This window comes from Electrophorus electricus, chromosome 19, assembly GCF_013358815.1.
Source record: "Electrophorus electricus isolate fEleEle1 chromosome 19, fEleEle1.pri, whole genome shotgun sequence".
Taxonomy (NCBI): Eukaryota; Metazoa; Chordata; class Actinopteri; order Gymnotiformes; family Gymnotidae; genus Electrophorus; species Electrophorus electricus.
Window position 1 is genome coordinate 16051927 of NC_049553.1, and position 22500 is coordinate 16074426.

A 22500-nucleotide genomic window follows, 5' to 3' on the forward strand; every position below is an offset into this window, starting at 1 on the left:
TTGTACTTAGTTCTAGCCCTGATTGGCAAAACAATTTGAAAGCACTCAAGGCTTATCTGTTATTCATGGGGGATTACTGAGCAACTGCGTAAAGTATTTTTGTGAAGTAAGCCAAGTTCAGAACTTAAAGATGGCGTCGGCTTCATTTAAACCTAACGTTTAGAAACTTGAATTTTTAGCAAGAGAGCCGCTTGGATTCAAAACCACATTAGCCTGCAAAGCCGAGCAGGCCGGCACTCCTCAACGCGCTCGCGGTTTGGCCCTGTCCAAGGACCTGTTTCGTGGCTTATTTGTATTAAAATGTTAAGAGAACAATCGTCTTATGTCCCTATCCGTGACTACACTGTTTAAACATACCTAAACGTCCAAAGGGTGGGAGCTGATCATTAACATGTAAGCGTTCTCGCGTGAGCGGGCCGGTAGATCATTATCAGTGGCGCTCCCGCTAATGCGCGCGTCGCTGGAGAAGTGCCTGCGTTACATTAACGAACACGCGAACTGAAATCTGAGAATTCATTTGCAACTTCTGCTGCAGGTATCAGACGGAAGATGAACGTTAAAATGACTCGGTCTCTCTCCTTTCAGCCCGCGATCAGGAATAATGTGAGCAAGATTCCCTTAAACGTCTGGCTGTCCGAGCCCCGCTGATACGCAGCGGTAACTCAATCCCCCATTCTGCAGTGCGGACAGCAGCTTCTATAAGAGAACAGAGATGGTGGAGAGCAACAGCGCGCTGCTGTCTACACTTCTTTCAACTCAGTTTTAACAGCCCCGTGATCCAAGTAGCTAATTAGCATATACGCACAGCAAATGTAGTGACGCTTTCAACTCGACTCGGTATCTGGGCCGTTAAACTTAGAGACCACGTTAGGGTTACGGATTAGAGTTAAGGTTTAGGGTTAGGTCAGTTGCACTTTACACCAAGTTACACAAATCAGGTTCACGGAAATTCAGATCAATAACTTTAATGATCAGAATAATCCTTCATGTGAGGAGGACAGACTCTGGTGAAGAGGTCAAAAAGGCAACCCACCCTCCCCAGTCCACATCAGTGAGGTTAGGACAGACCTAACCCCAGGGCCCAACCTGGAGCTACTCTGCATAGTGGACAGAAGAAGCCGGTTTAACTCCTATTTAAAACAACAATCCCTCTGGGTTATAGATGCTGTGGACCTCAAAATGCTTCTTAAACTGCCAACACAATGAGCTTTTATTTTATTGTTTGTTAATGAATTCAAAATATAGAAAAGAGAAAAACCAACATTATTTCCAATATTAAAAAATGTCATTTTAAATGGCTTTTAATTTTAAATGAAAAAGCAAACTTTATGAAAGACTCTGAACTCCTCAAAGTCTTACAATCTTTATCACAATGGTTATTTTGCCCCATGTGTCCTAAGGTCTGTCTGACTACTAAACGAAGGAGTCTGACCAGGACATCTGGATCTGGAAGTGAGTGCTTCACAATATCTTCCCTTGCAGTTCTCCACACACAAGTTCAAGTTACTACCAGAACGGTCACAAACGAAGTACATCTTTATACTGACCAGACAAAAAGACTTCAGGGACACTGCACAACGGAGATGCAGCGAGTATACATGACCCATAGGTCTCATGTGAGAGACACAGTTGGGAGACAGTCTAGTTAACACAACACGTGTTAGGACAGCAGAACTCTGATCCCTGGGCCATGCGTGGTCTACCAGAACCAGCTGTAGTCTCACTGCAGCAGAACCTCATTCAGGGTCCTGATCGCACTCTCATAGAGGACTCTAGAATAAAGGAAGAGAGAAAGAAAGAGAGAGAAAAGAGACAGACAGACCACTTTACATTCCACTCATGAGTTTAATACCCCAGTGCAGGGTGGGGGATGGTGACCTGATGATATTTAGTAATTACATATTTTCTCCATGTTCCTTCTACATGTGTACATGCCCGTTTTTCCCGCGTTACCTCTGCATGTCTGTGAGCTCCCCCAGTGTTGTGGAGTGCCTGAGGATCTGTGTGTGCACGGACATGGCGATTCCCTTCAGGTTTTGCTGGATGCTGTCTGCTGTGTAACACAAGAGTCATCAGAAGCCCCTCAGACAAGCCGCACAAACATGTCCTGATGATATTAGCAATACAGCATGCTAAGAATGACTCCAGTCAGTAACAGGGGGCGTTCACACGCTTTTTCAGACTGTGAAGTGTGTTTTACACACACAGCACTGAACACACTCCTCTACTCAGCACACGGTGCTTTGATTTTAAACCTCAGTTAAATTGAAAACCCATCAACTTTTGCATTGCGCATCTCGCAAGAGCATCGTACATCACACACCGCTAACCAATCAAGATCGAGGATACCTTCTCTGCTTTTTTTGGACACCTTGCACTGTATTAAAATTAAAGATTATGATCCAAACAGGATAGACAGCCCAAGTCTGTTTGACCACCCTGTTCTGTTGATTTTCAAGTGTAACCCCCCACTACTCTCACACAGTCTGGTGTAACCCCCCAGTACTCTCACACAGTCTGGTGTAATCTGCCCTTCACTCATTCTAGTGTAATCCCCCAATACCCTCACATTCTAGTGTTTACATTCTTGGCACAATTCTGCTTTTTCAAGCGTGAGATGTAGCATGCCTAACATTAATGAGGCCTGTGTGAACGCTGCCTAATTACACATTTAATTAGTAATGGCAGACTAACTATACATTAAATTAGTAAGAGCAGACAAAGTACACTTTTAATTAGTAATAACAGACTAAGAACACATTTAATTAGTAGTATGGTTATAGCTGGGCAGTTCTCATCTTGTGGAGGTGGTATATTCAGAAGTAAAGGCAGAGCAGGAGAAAACTCACCTTTTCTTCCAATGGCCAGGATGTGAGCAACGGCAGTCAGACCTGTGAGGCTCTCGATGGCCTCAGAGTTCACAGACAAACTCAGCTCAGACCAGAAGCACCTACAGCACATTACAGATGCAGAGCACAGTTATTAAGTGTTAAAGTGCAATTAGTAAGTGTCACAGACTAGAGACTACAGTTCAGTGAAGGGTATGTGGCAACACCCAGATTTTAGTGGGGTGTGTGTGTGTGTGTGTGTGTGTGTATTTGTGTGTGTGTGCATTTGTGTGTGTGTGCAGGTACCTGGTTACTGCAGGAGACTTGAGGATGGCTCCAATTATAGTGGCTGAGAGGGGCGGCAGGTCAGAGACTGACTCTGGGGTCATCACCTCTTCAGGATGAGACAGCTGTTGGGGGGGTGGGTCATGAGTCAGGGGTCAGGAACAGGTTTTCAAAATCCATACAAACATCATGCAGACTGACCTCTGCTGGTCTTTGTCACAAAAACACAAAAAGCCCAATTTGTCACTTCAGTGACCCACAAAAAAAAGGAATATTGAACAAAGAAGAAAGAAAAGAAAAGAGAGACAACAACCTGATCTCATTCTCAACAGTGTCCTGCCTTACAATCCCAAACCACCTTTATAAGCAGCCTACTGCTGGGATGTAAGGGGACTGCAGCATAACGGGCTCCTTCAGGAGTGATCAGAGCGCCTGCCTACACCCGGACAAACACACCAGTGCCGCCTCTTGCCTCTTTTAGATTTGGACTTTATATTTATCAGCATATGATTTCATATTTGACTCACAGCAGTCAGGATGTCCGTTTAAGAGGTGACGTGAAGGTGAAAAGCAAAGAGATCGTCACGGCACCTGGAAACACCACGAACAGTCCGGAGGCACGGTGAACAGTCCAGTCTAGAGGGTGTGCGCGCTAAGGTCAGAGGGCACCAACCTTCTGCAGTACCCGGCTAACGTCGATGAGGACAGCGGCACACAGAGAGGAGAAGATCCCGGTCATAACCTCAGCCTCCTCAGATGCTAACTGAGTTACAAGCAGGAAGTCATGCAGGGCGTCTTCAGATGAGCCGCACAGCTACACACACACACACACACACACACACACACTTCATAATGTCCACTGCATCTATGTAGGTTTTGTGTGCACATATGCGTGCGTATGCATGTGTGTGCACGCACGTGCACTTTTATGTGTGTCTGTGTTTGCATATGTATTTGTATGCTTATGTGTGTGCGCGCGTGTGTGTAGGCATATGTATGTCTGTATGCATGCGTGTCCCTGTGTGTCTGTTAAGGCTCACCTCCTCACCCTCTTCTTTGTCCTTCCGTAGGCGATGAGCCATGACCTCCAGAACTTTCTGGAACATATTGGTTATAATTCGGAGGGTGACAGAGAGCTGCTCCTCCTGTACCTCAGCATTATGGGAAATGGAGTCCTGCGCCACCTCAGCTAGCAGAGACAACAGCAGTGGGATACATGCATACCCTTTCTCTAAAAGAGAGAAGACACACACGCGCACACATTATTTCTGTTAGATGGTTTCGTATGATGTGGAAATACAGTCCCAGTAACAGCAGACGAAGTGGTCCGGCCTCGCTGGGCAGGACTCCCAAAGTGTGCGTGTGTGTCACTCACCTGACAGTAACACATAGGAGCCCAGCTGCAGCACATGGTCATTGAAATCAGCATCTCCCACCGCCACTCGCACAGCGTCCCTACACACAGTCATGCAACTCTGAAACAGGAGGGGGGGGGGGGTCGCCTCATCACAAAACATCATCTAAATGATTACAGTTACAAACTAGCACACAAAACACACCACCCAGTTACAACCAGCATACAACACCACAAACCAACCAGTCACAACCCAGCACACTCACCACCCAGTTACACCACTACTCAGCAGAGATCAACACATACTAAACCAGTACAAACTACCTACAACACAGCTTAAAGCAACTAGTGAGCTACAACATGGCCGAGATCAATGCTCACCACCCAGCTACAACAGCTGAGAGCTACCCATCACAGAGCTCAGACAGACAGACCACATATGTAGGACACACTCCAGACATGTAGGCTACATTCAAACACAGCTTTTGAGCTGCCTGACAGTGCTGTGTATTCAAATACAAGTTCAGATAACCCTGACTGCCCTCACATCCTCCTGTCCAACATTAAAACTGCTGCTGTAACTATAGCCATGGTAACGGTTTTCCACGCTGGAGGGTTTCCCGTGTGCCTGAAAGTTCTGCAGTTGTGCTAATCTTCAAAGAAATCGTCAGTCACACTTTATATTAACACAGTTAAAGATTTCACATGGTCAGAATGAGACTCACGTTACTTAGCCAAGTGCACTACACACACGAGGAGAGATTAGTGTTGGTCACTGTTGAACACACTACTCAGATCAAACACACCAACTACATACGTTCCAGAGACATGAGGAGCCAATGTAGAGTGAGACCACGCACTGCTACGAGGAGCCAATGTAGAGAGAGAGAGACCGCGCACTGATAGGAGGAGCCAATGTAGAGTGAGACCACGCACTGCTACGAGGAGGCAATGTAGAGAGAGAGACCGCGCACTGATAGGAGGAGCCAATGTAGAGTGAGACCACGCACTGCTACGAGGAGGCAATGTAGAGAGAGAGACCGTGCACTGATAGAGGAGCCAATGTAGGAAGAGACCGCGCACTGGCTCCGTGGATAAGAACATACAAGCAGAGTCTGAGACAGCAGAAATGATGTACAGTATCAAAAAGGATGCTATAAGATTCCTACAGCTGTGCAAATACTCAGATAGATATGCATCAGAACAGAGGAGCAAACCCATACAGTGTAGCGCTGAAACCCTTTACCAAATGTGTGTAAATATTTATGACAAAGTTATAAAATAGTTTAATAATACAAATATTTCATTTAAGACTTACTAAACTTTTTTCTAAGCATTTTCTAGTCCATATGCATAGTCTGCCAGTAGGCCAATAAATTAAAAAAAAAAAAATTCTATTTAATTATCGATGACGAATAATCAATTTTATGAAAGTTGAGGTTGAACTGTATTTCATCTACTTATAATTAGTATGATTTTCCCATCATTGTAAGGTGTAAATAATTCAAGCATTAATCTGCTTTGTTCTGTCTGTCTGACGAGTCTTTTGGTTGGGTCACGTTTTAGCAGGTCTGTTCTCTGAGTGTCCACCCGTCTAACACATGCACAGGGGGCTGTGGGTGGCACTGAAGGAAGCCTCACCACTGAGACTTCACGTGGGAAGAGATCCAACACCCTAAAAAAAGGACTGGACACTTGCAGCTCTCAATAACGTGTGTGCGCACGCTCATGTTCGATTGCTTGTATGACTCAACTGTTCTACAAAACAAAAGCAGAAAATCCTGTGTTCTGTTTGAAAGGATCCATGTTTACTTGTTAAGTGGGTGCCACGGTGCTCAGTCACTGATGGCCCTGGCTACCGCACTCACCTCCACGATGTGCCTGGCCAGAGTCGTCTGTTGCTCAGAGACGTATTCTCCAGGGGCGACCAGGAAGGGCAGGACCCTCTTCTCCACCCAGTCCATGGAGTGCTCCAGTGAGCCCAGGAAGTCCCGCCCCTCCGGGTACTGATAGACAGGAGCTCGTGGTCAGTGTGTTGGTGTAATTGTGACTTTACAAAAAGACAGAGACTGCCAGTAGAGGGCAGACTCCCAATGTGATGAGGGCTGTGGATCGGCATTGAAATTTAAGACAGAAGAATATATGTGGTAACAGAAGACCCAGTTAACATGTCTGCATGTACATGTCACATGCATGTAAATGTGTGTGTGAGTGTGTGAACTCACTTTGAGTGAATGAGTGCGTGGGTATGTGTATTTGTGAATATAGAGAAAACTGTATGCAAGTGTGCGTGTGTGTGAACTCACCCGATGTTGGAGATGGATGCTGAGGCGAGTGTGCAAGATGAACGCTGTGAGAGCCGTCGTCTCAGTCAGCGCTGCACTGACACCTCCCTCACTGAGAGAGGAATACAGCACCTCCTGTACAACACACACACACGTCACACACCATAGAGAAATCCATTCTCCAATTCTCAGCTCTCCAAAGCTCTCCAAACACATTTTCTATCCCACTCATCACTGATCACCCTCCTCTACCCCACTCATCGGGCACTGCCCCGTAGGAATGTGCACGGGTACTGCCCCGTAGGAGCAGGTACCTTCCATGTACTGAGAGCCTGCAGTAGTGGCGTGAGCTGGTCCAGGGGCAGAGCCAGCAGACAGTCCCGAGTACGAGGCCTCTGCAGCAGCAAGGCCACATAATCCAGCCCCAGGCCTGGCCTGGCCTGTGCTGGGTCATCAAATTTGACCCGCCGACTCTCTGACTCCCTCCTCTCACTCTGAGAGAGAGAGAGAGAGAGAGAGAGAGAGAGAGAGAGGTGTGTTAAATGGTCCATAGTGGGAGTAACTTTACCAGCACAGAGGAGAGAACTGCACACAGAGGAATGCACTAAACCTGACCTAGAGTACAGTGGATCTGACTGTCACCCTCTATGATATGAAGGGATGTTCAGTAAAGTGTCTCCCCTGTGTAATCATAATGCTGAATGTGTCCAGCTGGCTGTGGGCAGTGTGCGTGTGTACCAGTGTAGGGTTCGCCTCAGTGAGCCACTCAACCACCAGCTCCAGCACGCCACCCAGCTGACCCCAAGCGCACACACACTCCAGCGGCTGGCTGTATAGCGGCACAGGACAGCCAGAGTCCAGCTTCCGCAACTGTGCCATCACTTTACTCCTATATATACACACATACAAATATAAACAAATGCGCTCACTCACACATGAGGAGGAAGACAGTCAGTCAGATTAGATGGATTATAGAAGATGCAGAAGCCACAGCTCCATCTTCACTTTAAATACCACACATTGTGTGACCCAGACGAGTATATGTGCAGTGCGTGACCCAGACGAGTGCGTGTGCAGTGCGTGCTGCGTAATGCGTAAATTCTGAAAGTGGAGTGTACTCCGGTATTGGAAACAGTCCATGTTCTGTATCCAGGCTTCTACATTTTATATTCTCTGTTCTGTACTGTATATCATATTCTGTGTTGTGTAGACTACATATTGCACCTGTAGTCTATATTCTGTAGTCTACATAGTGTACATTGTATATTCTGTGTTTTGTAACCTGTATAGACTACAGAATACAGACTTACAGAATATGTCCAGACTATACTCTGTAACCTGTATTACATTTTAAAATCTGTCTGATATAATGCGTCCTGAATCTTATATTCTATATTCTATATTATATTCAGCTCTATATTTTGTTGTGTAGCTGTGTATATATCGTGTAGTGGTGTGTGAATTGTGTAGTTTTGGGTGTAAATGTGTGTGTATTGTGCAAGTCTGTTTTGTGCATTGTGTGTGTATTGTGTGTAGCTATGTAACTGTATATTGTGTTGTGTGTAGTGTAGTTGCGTATTTCTGTGTGTATTGTAGTTTTGTGTTGTGTAGTTCTTTGTGTGCTATGTGTGTATATTGTGAGTTTTGTGTGTAGTGTAGTTGAGTAGTGTGGTGTTGTGTGTATTGTGTAGTTGTGTATTTTTAGACCCACCTTAGTGCTGGTACAGCAGCAGCAGGCAGTAAAGACGCCAAGCGGATGAGTGGAGCTGTACAACGCTCTTCCTGTCAGACACACACACACACCCACGCACGCACCCACCCACCCACGCACCCAGACCCATACACACAGACACGAAACATTGCACCAATGTTACATCACCTCAGTGAAAATATGAGAATGTGAGAACTTCAGAGCAGTGTGTCCTTCCTCCTCTGTGTGTGTTTGTATGTGTGTGCATCAGCGAGTGAGTGCATGTATGATTATGTGATAGTGTGTGCATGCATGCATATGGGCGTGTATGAGAGCATGTGTGCATTAGTGTGCATGTATGTGTGTAGGAGAGTGTGTGCATGAGTATGCATGCGTATGGGCATGTCTGTGTGTGTACAAACACATGTGTATGTGTGCATGTATGCATGCGTGTGTGTGTTTTGCTCCTGAGACAGGTGCCTCCCTCACCTGGAATACTCGTAGGTACTCTGGCAGGACACTGGCGAACTTGGCCGTGATGTAGCTTAGAGCGTCCTGGTGGAGCTCCAGAGATTTCTGCACACTGTTCCAGAGAATCACCACGATCTCCAGCAGACTGGCCATGACAGCAGTGTCCTTCACAGAGAGCACCTCCTCCAAAACCTAGCAACGACAAACATATACACACACGCAAGCGAACACAGACATTTGATCGCACACACGTATGCAAGCTCACATTTAAAGGACTGTACCCAACTACATATATTTTAATAACCTTCTTTAAATAAACTTCCAAAATGTAGCCAATCATGTCATTATCCATAAAGCAGTTAAAACGGTGTCAGACTTTCATCTACTGCTCCTGTGTGTGCTTGACTTACTGAAGAGTTTTCTTTATTGCTGGACACAGAGTCATCTGTGATTTTTACACCCTTTTGAATACACGAGTTCAGACACTTTCGAATCATCAGCATCAGTTTCACTAAACACACACACACACACACACACACACACACACACAGATATATTTAAAATAAGTACAGCAGACAAAATACAGAGAGTGCAAGCAACATCTAACTATAGTTAAATAAATGTCCATTTAAATACAGCAATATTGTGTCTAATTAATTATTTTATCAGCTGTGATATTAGTCCGATGTATTGGCCATCAGTCACGTTCCTCTCTAAACATCAACCATTAAAAAAAAATTAAAAATAATTAAATTAAATTTAAAAAAATAATAATAATAATCAAACCCACGCCAGTCAACAACCTACCACCACCACTAAATAAATAAAGATTTCAAACCCACACACACACCCCACTACTAAAATTCAGAAGTGTAATACATGTAGGAACAAAATGTCTAAATATTTTAAATCTACACCTTGGTTTTCTAAATCTGCCAGAAGAGAGAAGCTGGAAACGGAACACAATCCGGATCAGGAATAACTCTTCCCAATCTAATACCAGACTGCTCATAGACTACATTAAGAGAGGAGTACTGACCACCTCGGACTGTCCACGCCATTTTAACAACACTGGCTTATTTGTTCTTTAGCTGTGTTGAGATCGCCAAACCAAACTGATATGCCATGTTAGAATACTCTCTAGTACAGCCTTACAGAACAAAATCAGAAGCTTCTGCTGAGTCTTCTCAAACATTACCATCTTTACTGCAGTCTGGCACAAAAACTCCATACGCGTCGACCACCCAAGTGTGCTCTCAACGTATACACGCACACACACACACTCATAGGACAAGACCTCAGATTATTATTATTATTGTGAATGAATCTCTTGTGTCTTAACATTCAGCTTAAGGTGGTACTCATCACACAGTTCCACAAATGCCAAGTTAAGAACTGCAGCATCATCTGCAACAATCCTGCAATCTTTAGAGTAAGGTGTGAACGGTGATGGGGAACGAACCCAGCCCTGCATCAGGCCTGCATTATGTTTTCACATCTGAGAGATATTCTGTTGTGTGTTATTTGATAACAAATACCACCTTAGAATAAAAAATAATTCTCATATTTTGTTGATCAGCAGAGGAGGTAGCACTGTATTACAAGCAGAACTGAAAATCAACAAATAAAGGAGTGTAGGCTATGAGGTAATAAGGATGTTTCAGTCATCTGGGCCCTTTAGCCTGTACGCACACTGATCTAAAACACTCTTGACCTCTACATTCAGTTTAGACACCAAACACCTTTCTAAGCTCTTTGACACTACTGATGTCAGAGCAGCAGGTCCAAAATCATTATTTTCTTTGAAACAAGTTTGTTGTTGTTTCTTTAGAATAATTTTTTTTTTTTTCCCCGAGATATCAGAAACTAGGCCTGAATCTAAGGACATTTGAAACATGGCCCAGTGCCTCAGCTAAATCCTCCACACACGTTTTTACAGTAAACACGACAGGAACTGTACGTTGATCAATCACTGATCTTCAGCTATGCTCAAACTCCAGTGCAGTGGGAGCATGCCCTGAATCAAAACTACAAAAACTTAATTTGATTCATTAGCTTTGCCACCTCCTTCCCTGTACTAATGTGGCTCCTCCCTGATCCACAGTAGTCATGGCCTTTATTGCCACACTTCCCTGGAAGTCTTACGGTAACTCTGCTCTTCAGTTTTACTGATGTGTGCTTTCAGTTTAAAGTTAAGCTCTTTCTGAACGATCTGAACATGGTTTCCGCTCATAAAAGCAAACAATTTCTTTTGTAACATAACATGTATTGTCAGAGTAAACTGAAATAACCTTCATGGGAACCACACTGTCAATGCAGTGACACACATCTCGGCAGGATGTGCATCCTGCTTGTGAAACAATGTCAGTCTCAATGTCATCATTATTCCAGACATATACAGTTTTCAGCTGAAGTTTACACCTTTAAAAACAGGCTTGTGAAATGGATGAAGACGTATCATACCATAGTCTGACAAGGGAGACATAACTTAATTAATAATCCCATAACAGTCTAAAACTTTACTGCCACAAGTACAACAGTCGAAATATTGAACAAACCCAGGAGGAGCCATTTACAGTGATTAAAATCCCACACAATAAAACATGAAGCCTCAGGGCAGCGTTATGACTGGTTAGATACACCGTCAGGGCAGCGTTGTGACTGGTTAGATACACCGTCAGGGCAGCGTTGTGACTGGTAAGATACACCGTCAGGGCAGCGTTGTGACTGGTAAGATACACTGTCAGGGCAGCGTTGTGACTGGTTAGATACACCGTCAGGGCAGCATTTTGAATGGTTAGCTACACAGTCAGGGCAGCATTTTGAATGGTTAGCTACACAGTCAGGGCAGTTTTGAATGGTTAGATACATAGTCAGGGCAGCGTTGTGATTGGAGGCTGTGGACTTGGCATTACCATCTATTGGAATGTAAACTATATCCAGTGACATCGTGGAGGAAGATAAAAGGGTGTAAAACTCAGTCATGTGGTCTATGCACTGGATGCAGCACTTTAACAAACTTCACCAAAACGTTCATTTCTACCCATTTAAATCAGAGAAAAGTATCCAAGGAAAACAAAGCAGCCAGTGGAACAGGTTGGAACCAAGTCTCGGTAAAAACAACATGGTTTCCTACATTCATGCAGCAGCAGAAGTGCGTTCATCGCGTTGCACACAGACACCTGTAGAGTACAAACAGTCCCCTACCACTCTGAAAACGATCCCTCCTACAAGAAGCAGTCTAATGGGCGAGTCGTTGTCTAGCACATCCTATCAGACATTGATGCATCCAAACGAAAACACACCTCAGGGTGGAAGCCTGAGTTAAAGCCTGCAGAACCCGGCTGTAACAGAGAACGATCAAGGTGTTACAATGGACCAGTCCAAGCCCAGATCTCAACCCTGCTGAAAGGCTGTGGAGGAACCTTAAGAGAGCTGTGTGTAAACTCATCACAAATCTCGATCACAAACCTCGGGGAACTGTGGCAGTGTACAGAGGAGTGGGCCAAAACTCCTCCTGAATGATGGTTTGGTGTACAACTGTCAGTCTAACATCACTTCAAGTTACTGCTGCCAACGTTGCTTCTACAAGCTGTTGATTCATGGGGTGTACTTAGTTATTCACACAGCTTCAGTTGTGTCATATGCCAACAGAGTAGAGTCTTTTGTGATGTTCATCTGAGGTTGGATTTACCTACACTTAATACCTGATAAAGACTAAATAATATTTATGTCCAGATATGTAAAACCACAGAATTCAAAGTGGGTGAACTTTGTTTTTCACATCACTGTATATAACTGTGTGTGTGTGTGTGCGCACACGCATGCACATATACCTATGTTGGTGGGGGCGGTGTACAGGCAGGCATAGCGGTAGAACTTGCGTGCGGCTCCTGGGTTCATCTGCACCATGGTGACACAGCGCTCACACCAGATCTCCTCCGACTGACTCACCGGCAGGAAAGAGTTGAAGAGCAAGTTAACGATGCGTTTGGACACGGCTGGGGAGTCACGCTCCAACCGCTCCAACAGGTGCTCCATGGAGCACACCTTCCAAAACTAGAGAGAGAGAGAGAGAGAGAGAGAGTCAGCACAATCCGAGTCACGCCAGATCCAAAACAATCAGCAGAGACAGACAAACAAGACACAAACGCCCACACACATACACACGTCTGCTTCCAAAAACAGACCTTTCTGAGAAAAACACAAACACCCATGAAAACATTACAAAAGCTAACACACACAGAAAAACACAAACCCAAATGACAACCAGGTGTCTACTATACAACAAACATCAGTACATGGAGAATACATTAAAATACACTGCCTGGCAAAAAAAAAAAAAAAGTCACACACCAATATTTCGTTGGACCGCCTTTAGCTTTGATTACGGCACACATTCGCTGTGGCATGGTTTTACCCTGAGTCCAGATTTACCCTGTTCCACAGTGATGGACGCTTCAGACCACATGACCTCATTCCATTGCTCCAGAGCTGGATCTTTATGCTCCCTAGCAAACTGAAGCCGTTTTTGCCAGTTAGCCTCAATAACGTGGTTTTCTTAAGACTACACAGCTATTTAGCCCCAATCCCTTGAGTTCCCTTCACATTGTGTGTGCGGAAATGCTCTTACTTTCACTATTAAACATATCCCTGAGTTCTACTGTTGTTTTTCTACTATTTGATTTCACCACACGTTTAAGTTATCGCCGATCACGATCATTCAAGATTTTTTCCTGACCACATTCCTTCCTCAAAGATGATGTTTCTCCACTGTCCTTCCACTTTTTAATAATGCGTTGGACAGTTCTTAACCTGATTTTAGTAGTTTCAGCAATCTCCTTAGATGTTTTCTCTACTTGATGCATGTCAATCATTTGACCCCTTCTGAAACAGATTAACATCTTTTCCACGACCACAAGATGCGTCTTTCGACATGATTATTTAACAAATGAGAAGCTACTCACTGCATCAGTTAGGGTCAAATAACTTGATGCCAGCTGAAACATAATCACCCATGCAGTAATTATCCAGTGGGAGGCTCTTAACTATTTGCTTACTTAAATCCAGGTGGTGACCTTTTTTTGGCCAACTACTCAAAAGTCTTCACGGGTTTTATGGAAAAACTCCCACTACAAGAACTTATTTCAATACTGATATTAAAAATGTCAAAACCTGAAAAACTTTTTGAAGCTCTTTATACAAACACAGAAATGTTAAATTAAGATCGCAATCATAAAAAAAACTTTACAAAGCAGAATCAGCAATAAAAGTGTGCTCTACACTACGAGAGAGAAAAAGAGAGAGAATGAATGAGTGTGTATATTGGAGTGAGGGTAAAAGATACAGAAAAGGGTCACACGCGCACGCGTGCACACACACACTCTCTCTCTCTCTTTGTGGGTCACCTTGGCTGCACGGACTGCTTTGATCTTGAGCAGCATGTCCACAAATGCGACGCGAACCTTCTCTGAGGTGTCGTGGAGGCTGGACTTCAGAGCAGGGAGGAGCTTCTCCAGCAGAGGATGGCTGAGACGATTATCCAGAATCACACATATGCACTACACACACACACACACACACACACACACACACACACACACACATCAGAGGATATGTTTCATATCATACATTCATACACTGCCTGGCCAAAAAAAGGTCACACACTAATATTTTGTTGGACCGCCTTTCAGTTTGAGCCTGATGAATCCTGGCATTATCACCTTTGAATATGCCCGTACCATCATGGAAGAAAAAAATCCATGGATAGAACCTGGTCGTTCAGTATATTCAGGAAGTCAACTGACCTCATTCTTTGGGCACATAACGTTGCTGAACCTAGACCTGACCAACTGCAGCAACCCCAGATCATAGCACTGTGGCCACAGGCTTGTACGGTAGGCACTAGGCATGATGGGTGCATCACTTCAGCCATCTCTCTTCTTACCCTGATGTGCCCATCACTCTGGAACAGGGTCAATCTGGACTCATCAGAAGATGATGTTTCCCCACTATCCTTCCACTTTTTAATAATGCATTGGACAGTTCTTAACCAGATTTTAGTAGTTTCAGCAATCTCCTTAGATATTTTCTCTGCTTGATGCATGCCAATATTTTTACCCTACTAAAACAGATTAACATATTTTCCACGACCACAAGATGTGTCTTTCGAGATGGTTATTTAACAAAAGAGAAGCTACTCACTGCATCAGTTAGGGTCAAATAACTTGATGCCAGCTGAAACAATCACCCATGCAGTAATTATCCAGTGGGAGGCTCTTAACTATTTGCTTACTTAAATCCAGGTGGTGACCTTTTTTTGGCCAGGCAGTGTATGTTACAACCTGTTTCATGTGCAGTTCTGGGTATTTTTGGTAGTAGAATTTTGCAAGCAACTAATAAAACACCCAACCAATCTGTAGCAAGTGTGAAGTTACTGAATTCTTTTGTTAAGAGTGTCTAAAGCAGTATAACCTACGTTATCTAGATCTGACTAGTTTTTAGACGAAAGTCTAACGGCTTTAAACGCTACTCTGACCTGTGACCTGACGCTTTAAGCTCTACTCTGACCTGTGACCTGACGCTTTAAGCTCTACTCTGACCTGTGACCTGACTCTTTAAGCTCTACTCTGACCTGTGACCTGACTCTTTAAGCTCTACTCTGACCTGTGACCTGACGCTTTAAGCTCTACAATGACCCTTACCATGAAGACAGAGCAGCGACAGTCAGGGGAGCTGGTGTCATTGGCGAGCTGGAGGAGGAGCTTCTTTAGCAGGTCGGTGATGATGGTGGAGGGTAGAAGCTCCCAGCAGCGGCCCAACACTGAACACGCTCCCAGCACTGCCGTGGAACGCACCATCGGTCGTGCATCCTCCAGCAGGGCCTGCAGGGGGCGCCGACAGCAACACAGCCGCAAGAGGAGCAGGAGAAGAAGAGAGAAGGGTTACTCCACATACTGAAACAGTGGTGTCTTCTCCATTATCTTTATGTAGGAAAATTCTAATGATAAACATTTGTTGGCTGCCATAAACAGCAATTATTTCAAAACATCTGTTAACATAGACATAAAGGGTGCATAACAAGTTTCTGTGATAAGGGGAGAGAGATAAAAGCCTGTTTTAAGAGAGTTATAACACTAACTGCAGCTTTAAATTAGGCAACATAGGACAGCTTTCACACAATGCATGTTTAACACCTGTGTAGGGGAGTGAGTGTGTAACACAGTGAAGTGCATTCTAACACTACTATACTTTATAAAAGCATCAGCTACATGCTGTAAATGTAATGTTATAACAGGTCTGTGACAGACTCACAAACAACATGTCGAGCTGTTTCTGGACGAGTTCGTCCACCCTCTCGCTGCCCAGGGCCGGGTCGTGAACGGGAAACGCCTCTGTAAAGAGGAGAGTGGCGTTCGCTCGCACCTCCGGATTCACCGCCTGTCACACACACACACACACACGCACATCTCGTTCTCTTTCTGCTCTCCAAAACTAACCAAAAATCTCTATATTGTATAGTCTCTGAGAAGTCATCCGCTCCTTCTCTACTCCAGAGGTGGTGTGGCAGGGTGTGGGGGTCAGGGGTCAGGGGATCACCTTCAGGGCCTTCCACAGGATGGGCTTATAGAGGCGGTGCAGCATCTCGTCCATGCCCTGACGGTACTTCTGCTGGTGGAAGTACGTCAGGACCTGCACACCAGGAAGCGAGGTCAGCATTATATCAACACCATCCAGCAGTCTGCTTTAGTCTGAGTTCATCTCATGTTAAGCTCCAAGTAAAAACACATTCTGGTCTTAGTTCTTTGTCAACAACCAGTTAGACACCCACTTATTTTGCTTTTTGCAAAACATAACATGGAATGCACTGCCAACTCAGTCAGAAAACTGAGGGGTTTTCTGACCTGCCGGACTTTGGGGTGGACGGGTGAGGTGCGGGGTAGCAACAGAGTGTGCTGCATTAAGTCCTGAATGCAGGACATCTCCAACTCCTCCAGGAAGGGGCTGCTGGCCTTCCTCCACGCACGGAAGTAAACCTCTGCTATGTCTGCGGCCACGGCCCTGCAGGACAGCATGGCACAGTCACAATACAGCATACAGCACAAGGCACACGGTCACACCACAGCACACGGTCACGCCATACACAGCACACAGTCACAACACAGCATACAGTCACGCCATACACAGCAGTCACAACACAGCATACAGTCACGCCACACACGGCACACGGTCACTGAGCACAGTCATACCACAGCATACAGTCACGCCACACACGGCACACGGTCACTGAGCACAGTCATACCACAGCATACAGCGCACAGTCACACAGCCACAGCCCTGCAGGATGACACACGGTCACGACACACAGCAGTTACTGAACACACGACACAGCATAAAGCACACGGTCACACCACACACAGCACAAGGCCACGGCCCTGCAGGACAACACACCACACATCACTACACACGGTCACAACACATGATCAAGATACACAGCACACAGGTACTCTAACACTGATCAGTACAGAGAGTGGGTAAACGCCAGCATGGAGAGCCCACGTGTGGTGTGGTCCGGGGGCCGGAGACAGACTCACCTGGAGAAAAACTGTAGCTGGTTTTTAATGGTCTCATGGATCATCCTAATAAACATCACGTCCCAGCCAAAGAGGAACGCAAGAAAACGCTTTCCCTGGAACACGCCCGCCCGCACACACACACACACACACACACACACACACACACACACACACACACACACACACAAAAGCTTTCCCAGGATCACACAGGCTACTCAGACACGCACCTAAAATCCACACCCCCAATCCCTGCTACAGGAACACACTCACTTACTACAGCCACCTATACAGTCTTCACTGTCTTAACAGACAGCCTATTCTTCATTAGAGTCTTAATTATTTGTTTATTTTAATTACTGGTACTCTTAATATTCCAGATGTCTCCAATTAGGACAGAATTTCAAACTACTGACATTTAAGACATTTTTAGCAAAAAAAAAAAAAAAAAAAAAAAAAAAAAAAAAGAATACACCCCCACATTTACTCAGTCTGTTTACATACTAACAATTACTTTATGCTACTATTTGGTAAAGTCTGTAGAATATGGACTCAGAAACTCGGTCATGTTTGAATCACACACTCATTCATTCACTCACCTCCTCCCGTTTGATGAGACTGGCACTGAGGAAGCATTGCAGTAGAGGGTCGGTCACAGACTGACCCCTCTCAGATGTAAAGTCCACTGTGAGCAGCACCTCACGCAGGCCACAGAGCCTGGTCAGCTCACTGATCTGAGAACAGCACAGCAAAGTACAGCACACCCACACACGCGCACCACATTTAAACACTGTACACAAACAACACAAAGACAGCAGATAAAACCCCAGATAAACAACATCCAAAAACACAGTCCCTAAAGCATGAGTTCACCCATCTAAGTAGACCAGACCCAGCACAGGCTGACAGAAGTTGGAACTACACCCAATGTGAAACCTACTTCGACATTAGTTACTACAGCAACATATCAGACAGCTGCAACTTGTTTTGGTGAAGGACAATTCCAAACAAACCTGACCTGCACACCAAATAAGACCGTGCGCAAGGCAGAGTTCACAAAAATATTAAACACACCACAGCTGGAGTGTGTCCAACCACATCTATAGTGTAACAGTGTGAGAGTGCCTCAGATACATGGTTCTGACAGTATGAATGGCTATAACTCCACACAGTTTTTTTAAACAAAAGGATCTGAACACCAGTTAATCAAATGAACAACTTTGGAAACAGTGAATGAAAATCACACAAGCCGCCATTGTAACCATGGAGACAACCGCACAACTCTCCATTGTTAACCAGAGACACAACCAAACAGACCATTATGGCCATAAGGTTTCTTTTCATTACCGGTTTCTTGAGTATAACTGTATTCTCCAAACAAACAACAAAGGCAGTCCAGCCAAGCTCCGCCTTCCCAGGTAAACCCCGCCTCCACCAGCATTCAAACAGCCAATGAATAGCCCGCTGGAGGGGCATCTCAGACAGCGGCAAGGCACTCTCTATACCTGGAGAGAGAAGACGCACAGACTGAGCGTGTAGAGGAGGACGCTGCTGCCCCTGCAGCTGTGAGAGCCGTTCTAGTTAAAGCAAGCCGGTCCTTACTGTCCAGCATGTGCGCGCAGTCCAGCAGGTCAGAGCAGGTGTCTCCGTCCTCCACAACATCCACGCAGGCGGTGCACAGCAGCGTGACTCCGTCCAGCACAGACATGGTCCGTTTCTGTACACGGGGGACATAGGCGCGCTCATTCATGCACACGTGGTGGTCAGACAGAAACGCTTTCCATTATGTTTTGTCCAGACGCACCAGCTCGAGCGACTCCTCCCCCTCCACCTCGCCCCCGCTGGCATCTTCGAGCCTCGTGACCCAGCGCTCCGGCGGGGAGGCCTCCAGCGCGCGCCGCAGGACCGCCGCCGCCCTTCGCCAAAGTTCCACCCTCTGGGTCCTCGGTAGCTCGTGCACCAGCTCGGTCAGGTCGAACGGCTCCGCGCGGTCCTTCTGAGGACCCGGAAAGCACAAACCTCATTAACATCAGCGTTCATTCATCAACACCAACCGCCTACAGTCGTTATAGCGTTATCATGCGATGTTAGAGCAAGAAATCTAAAGTTCATTAAATTACATAACACTGCACGGGGAGTATTAAAGTACACAAGGGCCTCAAAACAAATAAAAATATTATAGAATAGCAGAAGTTGGTACATACATGTAACTTAATAAAGTTGAGAAAGGTTTGAATTTTATCCGGATGAACGGAATCCAGTAATTCCTTCCTTTTTGACATCTTCTCGGTGTCAAGTCGCAGGTATCTTAGACTGCAACACGAGCAGGTAAAGAGGAAATTAATGAGCGAGTCCTGGATTTACCTCAGAAACCCGCCGACGTTACGCTAACGTTAGCTTATCTTATCCTAGCCAAACATAAAGTCGCACTACGAGATGTGAGATGGACTGACGTTAACAAACCTCACTCAGCGCGCAGAAATAGGTTAAAATACTTTTAAATCAGCGTCACACGCTGCTGTGAATAAGCGTGAGGCGTTTTTATGTTCATTACCTAGCGGACTGTTTAGAAACAGGAGGCACTCGGCGCGCGCATCCGTCTCTGCATTCCCCGCGCAAATTTGAAACAGCGTGATGACGTATGAACGTCTTCTTTGTTTTTACGCGAACGTACAGCGCCACCTGCTGGACGAGGAGGTTACGGACGCGACATAAGTTGGGTTTTCTCTCTTCTGAAATAACGGTCATCATATAATTCTGAAGTAAAGTACATATTGCTCGGTCACACCATATTGAGATCATTCTGTGGTTCACTTCTTAGTCCCGAATCCCACTTCTGTAGCGCTAAGTGAACTTTAGTTTGGTTCAGTATCAGAGACGGTTTGTTTAAGATGAACACGTTGGTAAAAAAGCCACTCCAAATGTAGTTTCATAAATATTCCCTGTATTGTACTGGACTTTGTTTTAACGATATGCTATTTTTCTTTATGTAGTGTACCTTAAGTATATTGTGATTTATATTCCAAAATTATGCTTTCATTGTTGCTGCTGGATGCGATATACTGGCAGAACCTTTTTTATTTTTGCTTTTAATCATGTCGAATAAATTACTGATCCGGGAGAGCTGCCATGACACCTGATATCCACTAGAGGACGCCAAAGTGTTTGCCTACAAACCTGCTTCCCGCTGAAGAGGGCAGGCTTCTGGCACCAGGGCACGTTCTCACTGATCTATCAGCGTAGATAGATGTGTACTTGTATTCCCACTCTTATTATTACATTATACTCTTACTATTGGCTGAATATGATTTCAAATGTTCAAATTAAACGTTCCTTTAGTTTGGAATTGTGCAAGATGACAGATTGTGATCTTGTCCATATCTGTTGTATATCCACATGCATGTACAGCAGAAGTGAAAAAACAGAATTGTGGGAGAATCTTTATTATGTTTGAGGATGTGTTGTTTATCCCATCAGCCAGTGGAGCTCCATTTGCATCTCTGCAGTGGAACTGCAGCTGAAAATGACAACTCCAGGCAGGACCTCAGCGCATGAGAGCGAGAACTCAGAGGAGAAACTTCACCCTCTGACCTCACAGAAGATGGACACACATCAGTGAAATGCTGAAAACACTGCAAACCCTTCACACCACAACAAGCCCTGCAGAGACTATCACAGCCATGAGAGACCATCACACTCATGACAGACCCTCACAGCCATTGCTGAGCAGCAGAGGGAGCAGGAGCCGCATGTTAATTTACTCAGTTCTAATTAACAAGAGAAAAATGCATCCATATTATCCATCCTAATAATCCATGTCTTAAGATTTTAACAAATAAAGTTTAACCTTTAAAAAAAAAAAATCAGAATATTTATATTTTTGTAAGATGACCACTTACTTTACAATGTCTGAATCTTCTGATACCAAACCCCTCACCCCAAGCAATGTCATTTTATGACATTCAGCAAGCAACTAATGGATACTTTGAAAATAAAGTATTCTAGTGTATGATTATAAAACAAAACCTATAAATGACAAATTCTCTTGATGTACAGGTTGTCATAGTAACATAGTACAAGCATTCCCTAGAAAATATGACATTCAGCAAGCAACTAATGGATACTTTGAAAATAAAGTATTCTAGTGTATGATTATAAAACAAAACCTATAAATGACAAATTCTCTTGATGTACAGGTTGTCATAGTAACATAGTACAAGCATTCCCTAGAAAATCCAATCAAAGCAGAGACCCAAAGAAAGAGGACAGAGACAATCCAGATACCCAGCAGTCCCTGAGGGATGGGGACATGGGGGCAGAGTCTCGAGGATCTGGGAGTTCTTTGGTCAAGGCTCTTTTCTTATGCCTTACACCAACAACGCTACATTTCCCCAACAGCAAGAAACCCAACTAACAATATTTCATGTTGCTCAGAATTTATACAGAGTAGCACAAACCAAAAGTGCTTATATTTACATACTCCACCTTGACAAGTATGAAATCAAGGCACAGAGCCAATGGAGAGAGTTCTGCTTGGTGTGTTTTATCTGATGATTTATACATGGTGTGGTGTTTGGTGGTTGATTTGTTCTGTCTGTCATGGTGTTTGGTAACAGCAGGTCAAATCTCAGAGAGAAAAACATATCAATGACAGTGATAATCACACTGTTTTTGAGAGGGCAATTGAGACACTATATAACTCTGTGTGTGGGGGGGGGGGTCCCAGTGGAAGAAGCCTGATTTCATTAGCCATTTAGCGACCTCATTGGGTAGAGATGTGCTGGGTAGAGTCTTGATTAGTAGAGCTGTGTTGGGTAGAGTCTTCATTAGTAGAGCCATGTTCGGTAGTGTCTTGATTGGTAGAGCCATGCTCGGTAGTGTCTTGATTGGTAGAGCCATGCTGGGTAGAGTCTTGATTAGTAGAGCTGTGTTGGGTAGAGTCTTCATTAGTAGAGCCATGTTCGGTAGAGTCTTGATTGGTAGAGCCGTGCTCGGTAGTGTCTTGATTGGTAGA

At 44.7% G+C, this 22500-nt stretch overlaps 2 protein-coding genes across 5 annotated transcripts in view; both read right to left on the reverse strand.

Annotated features, from left to right (window-relative positions):
• Nucleotides 1-1002: 1002 nt before the first annotated feature.
• Nucleotides 1003-20084, reverse strand: ncapg2 (non-SMC condensin II complex, subunit G2). Of its 4 annotated transcripts, XM_035519842.1 has the most exons (27): nt 20041-20081; nt 19691-19799; nt 19291-19482; nt 19089-19203; nt 18834-18991; nt 18086-18220; nt 17508-17602; nt 16818-16974; nt 16513-16605; nt 16228-16353; nt 15618-15797; nt 14322-14474; nt 12750-12972; nt 9324-9424; nt 8932-9105; nt 8464-8534; nt 7491-7641; nt 7067-7246; nt 6774-6887; nt 6336-6473; nt 4489-4588; nt 4154-4344; nt 3787-3927; nt 3135-3238; nt 2850-2950; nt 1954-2053; nt 1003-1772 (listed from the first exon to the last, which is right to left on the reverse strand). In XM_035519842.1, exons 2-27 carry the CDS (start codon nt 19766-19768, stop codon nt 1721-1723), a joined length of 3423 nt encoding a protein of 1140 aa, XP_035375735.1. In that variant the 5' UTR covers nt 19769-19799; nt 20041-20081; the 3' UTR covers nt 1003-1720. The 4 variants fall into 4 exon arrangements, with proteins under 4 accessions (XP_035375735.1, XP_035375737.1, XP_035375736.1 ...); XM_035519844.1 differs by having other exon boundaries at nt 14379-14474; nt 19691-20084; XM_035519843.1 differs by having other exon boundaries at nt 1954-2050; nt 19691-20084.
• Nucleotides 20085-20913: 829 nt separating this feature from the next.
• The window catches only part of esyt2b (extended synaptotagmin-like protein 2b), a 46714-nt gene continuing 45127 nt past the window's right edge, over nt 20914-22500 (reverse strand). Inside the window, exon 23 of the mRNA XM_035536689.1 lies at nt 20914-22500. This exon is cut by the window's right edge and continues 229 nt beyond it. The gene's annotated coding sequence lies outside the window, so the exon portion shown is untranslated.

Coding starts and splice junctions, on each gene's coding strand:
- ncapg2 (XM_035519842.1), bottom strand. CDS start 19,768: ATGTCAAAAAGGAAGGAATTACTGGATTCCGTTCATCCGGATAAAATT. Junction 14,475..15,617: donor GTCGCTGCTCTGTCTTCATG/GTAAGGGTCATT, acceptor GTGTGTGTGTAG/TGCATATGTGTGATTCTGGA. Junction 6,888..7,066: donor AGGCTCTCAGTACATGGAAG/GTACCTGCTCCT, acceptor TGTGTTGTACAG/GAGGTGCTGTATTCCTCTCT.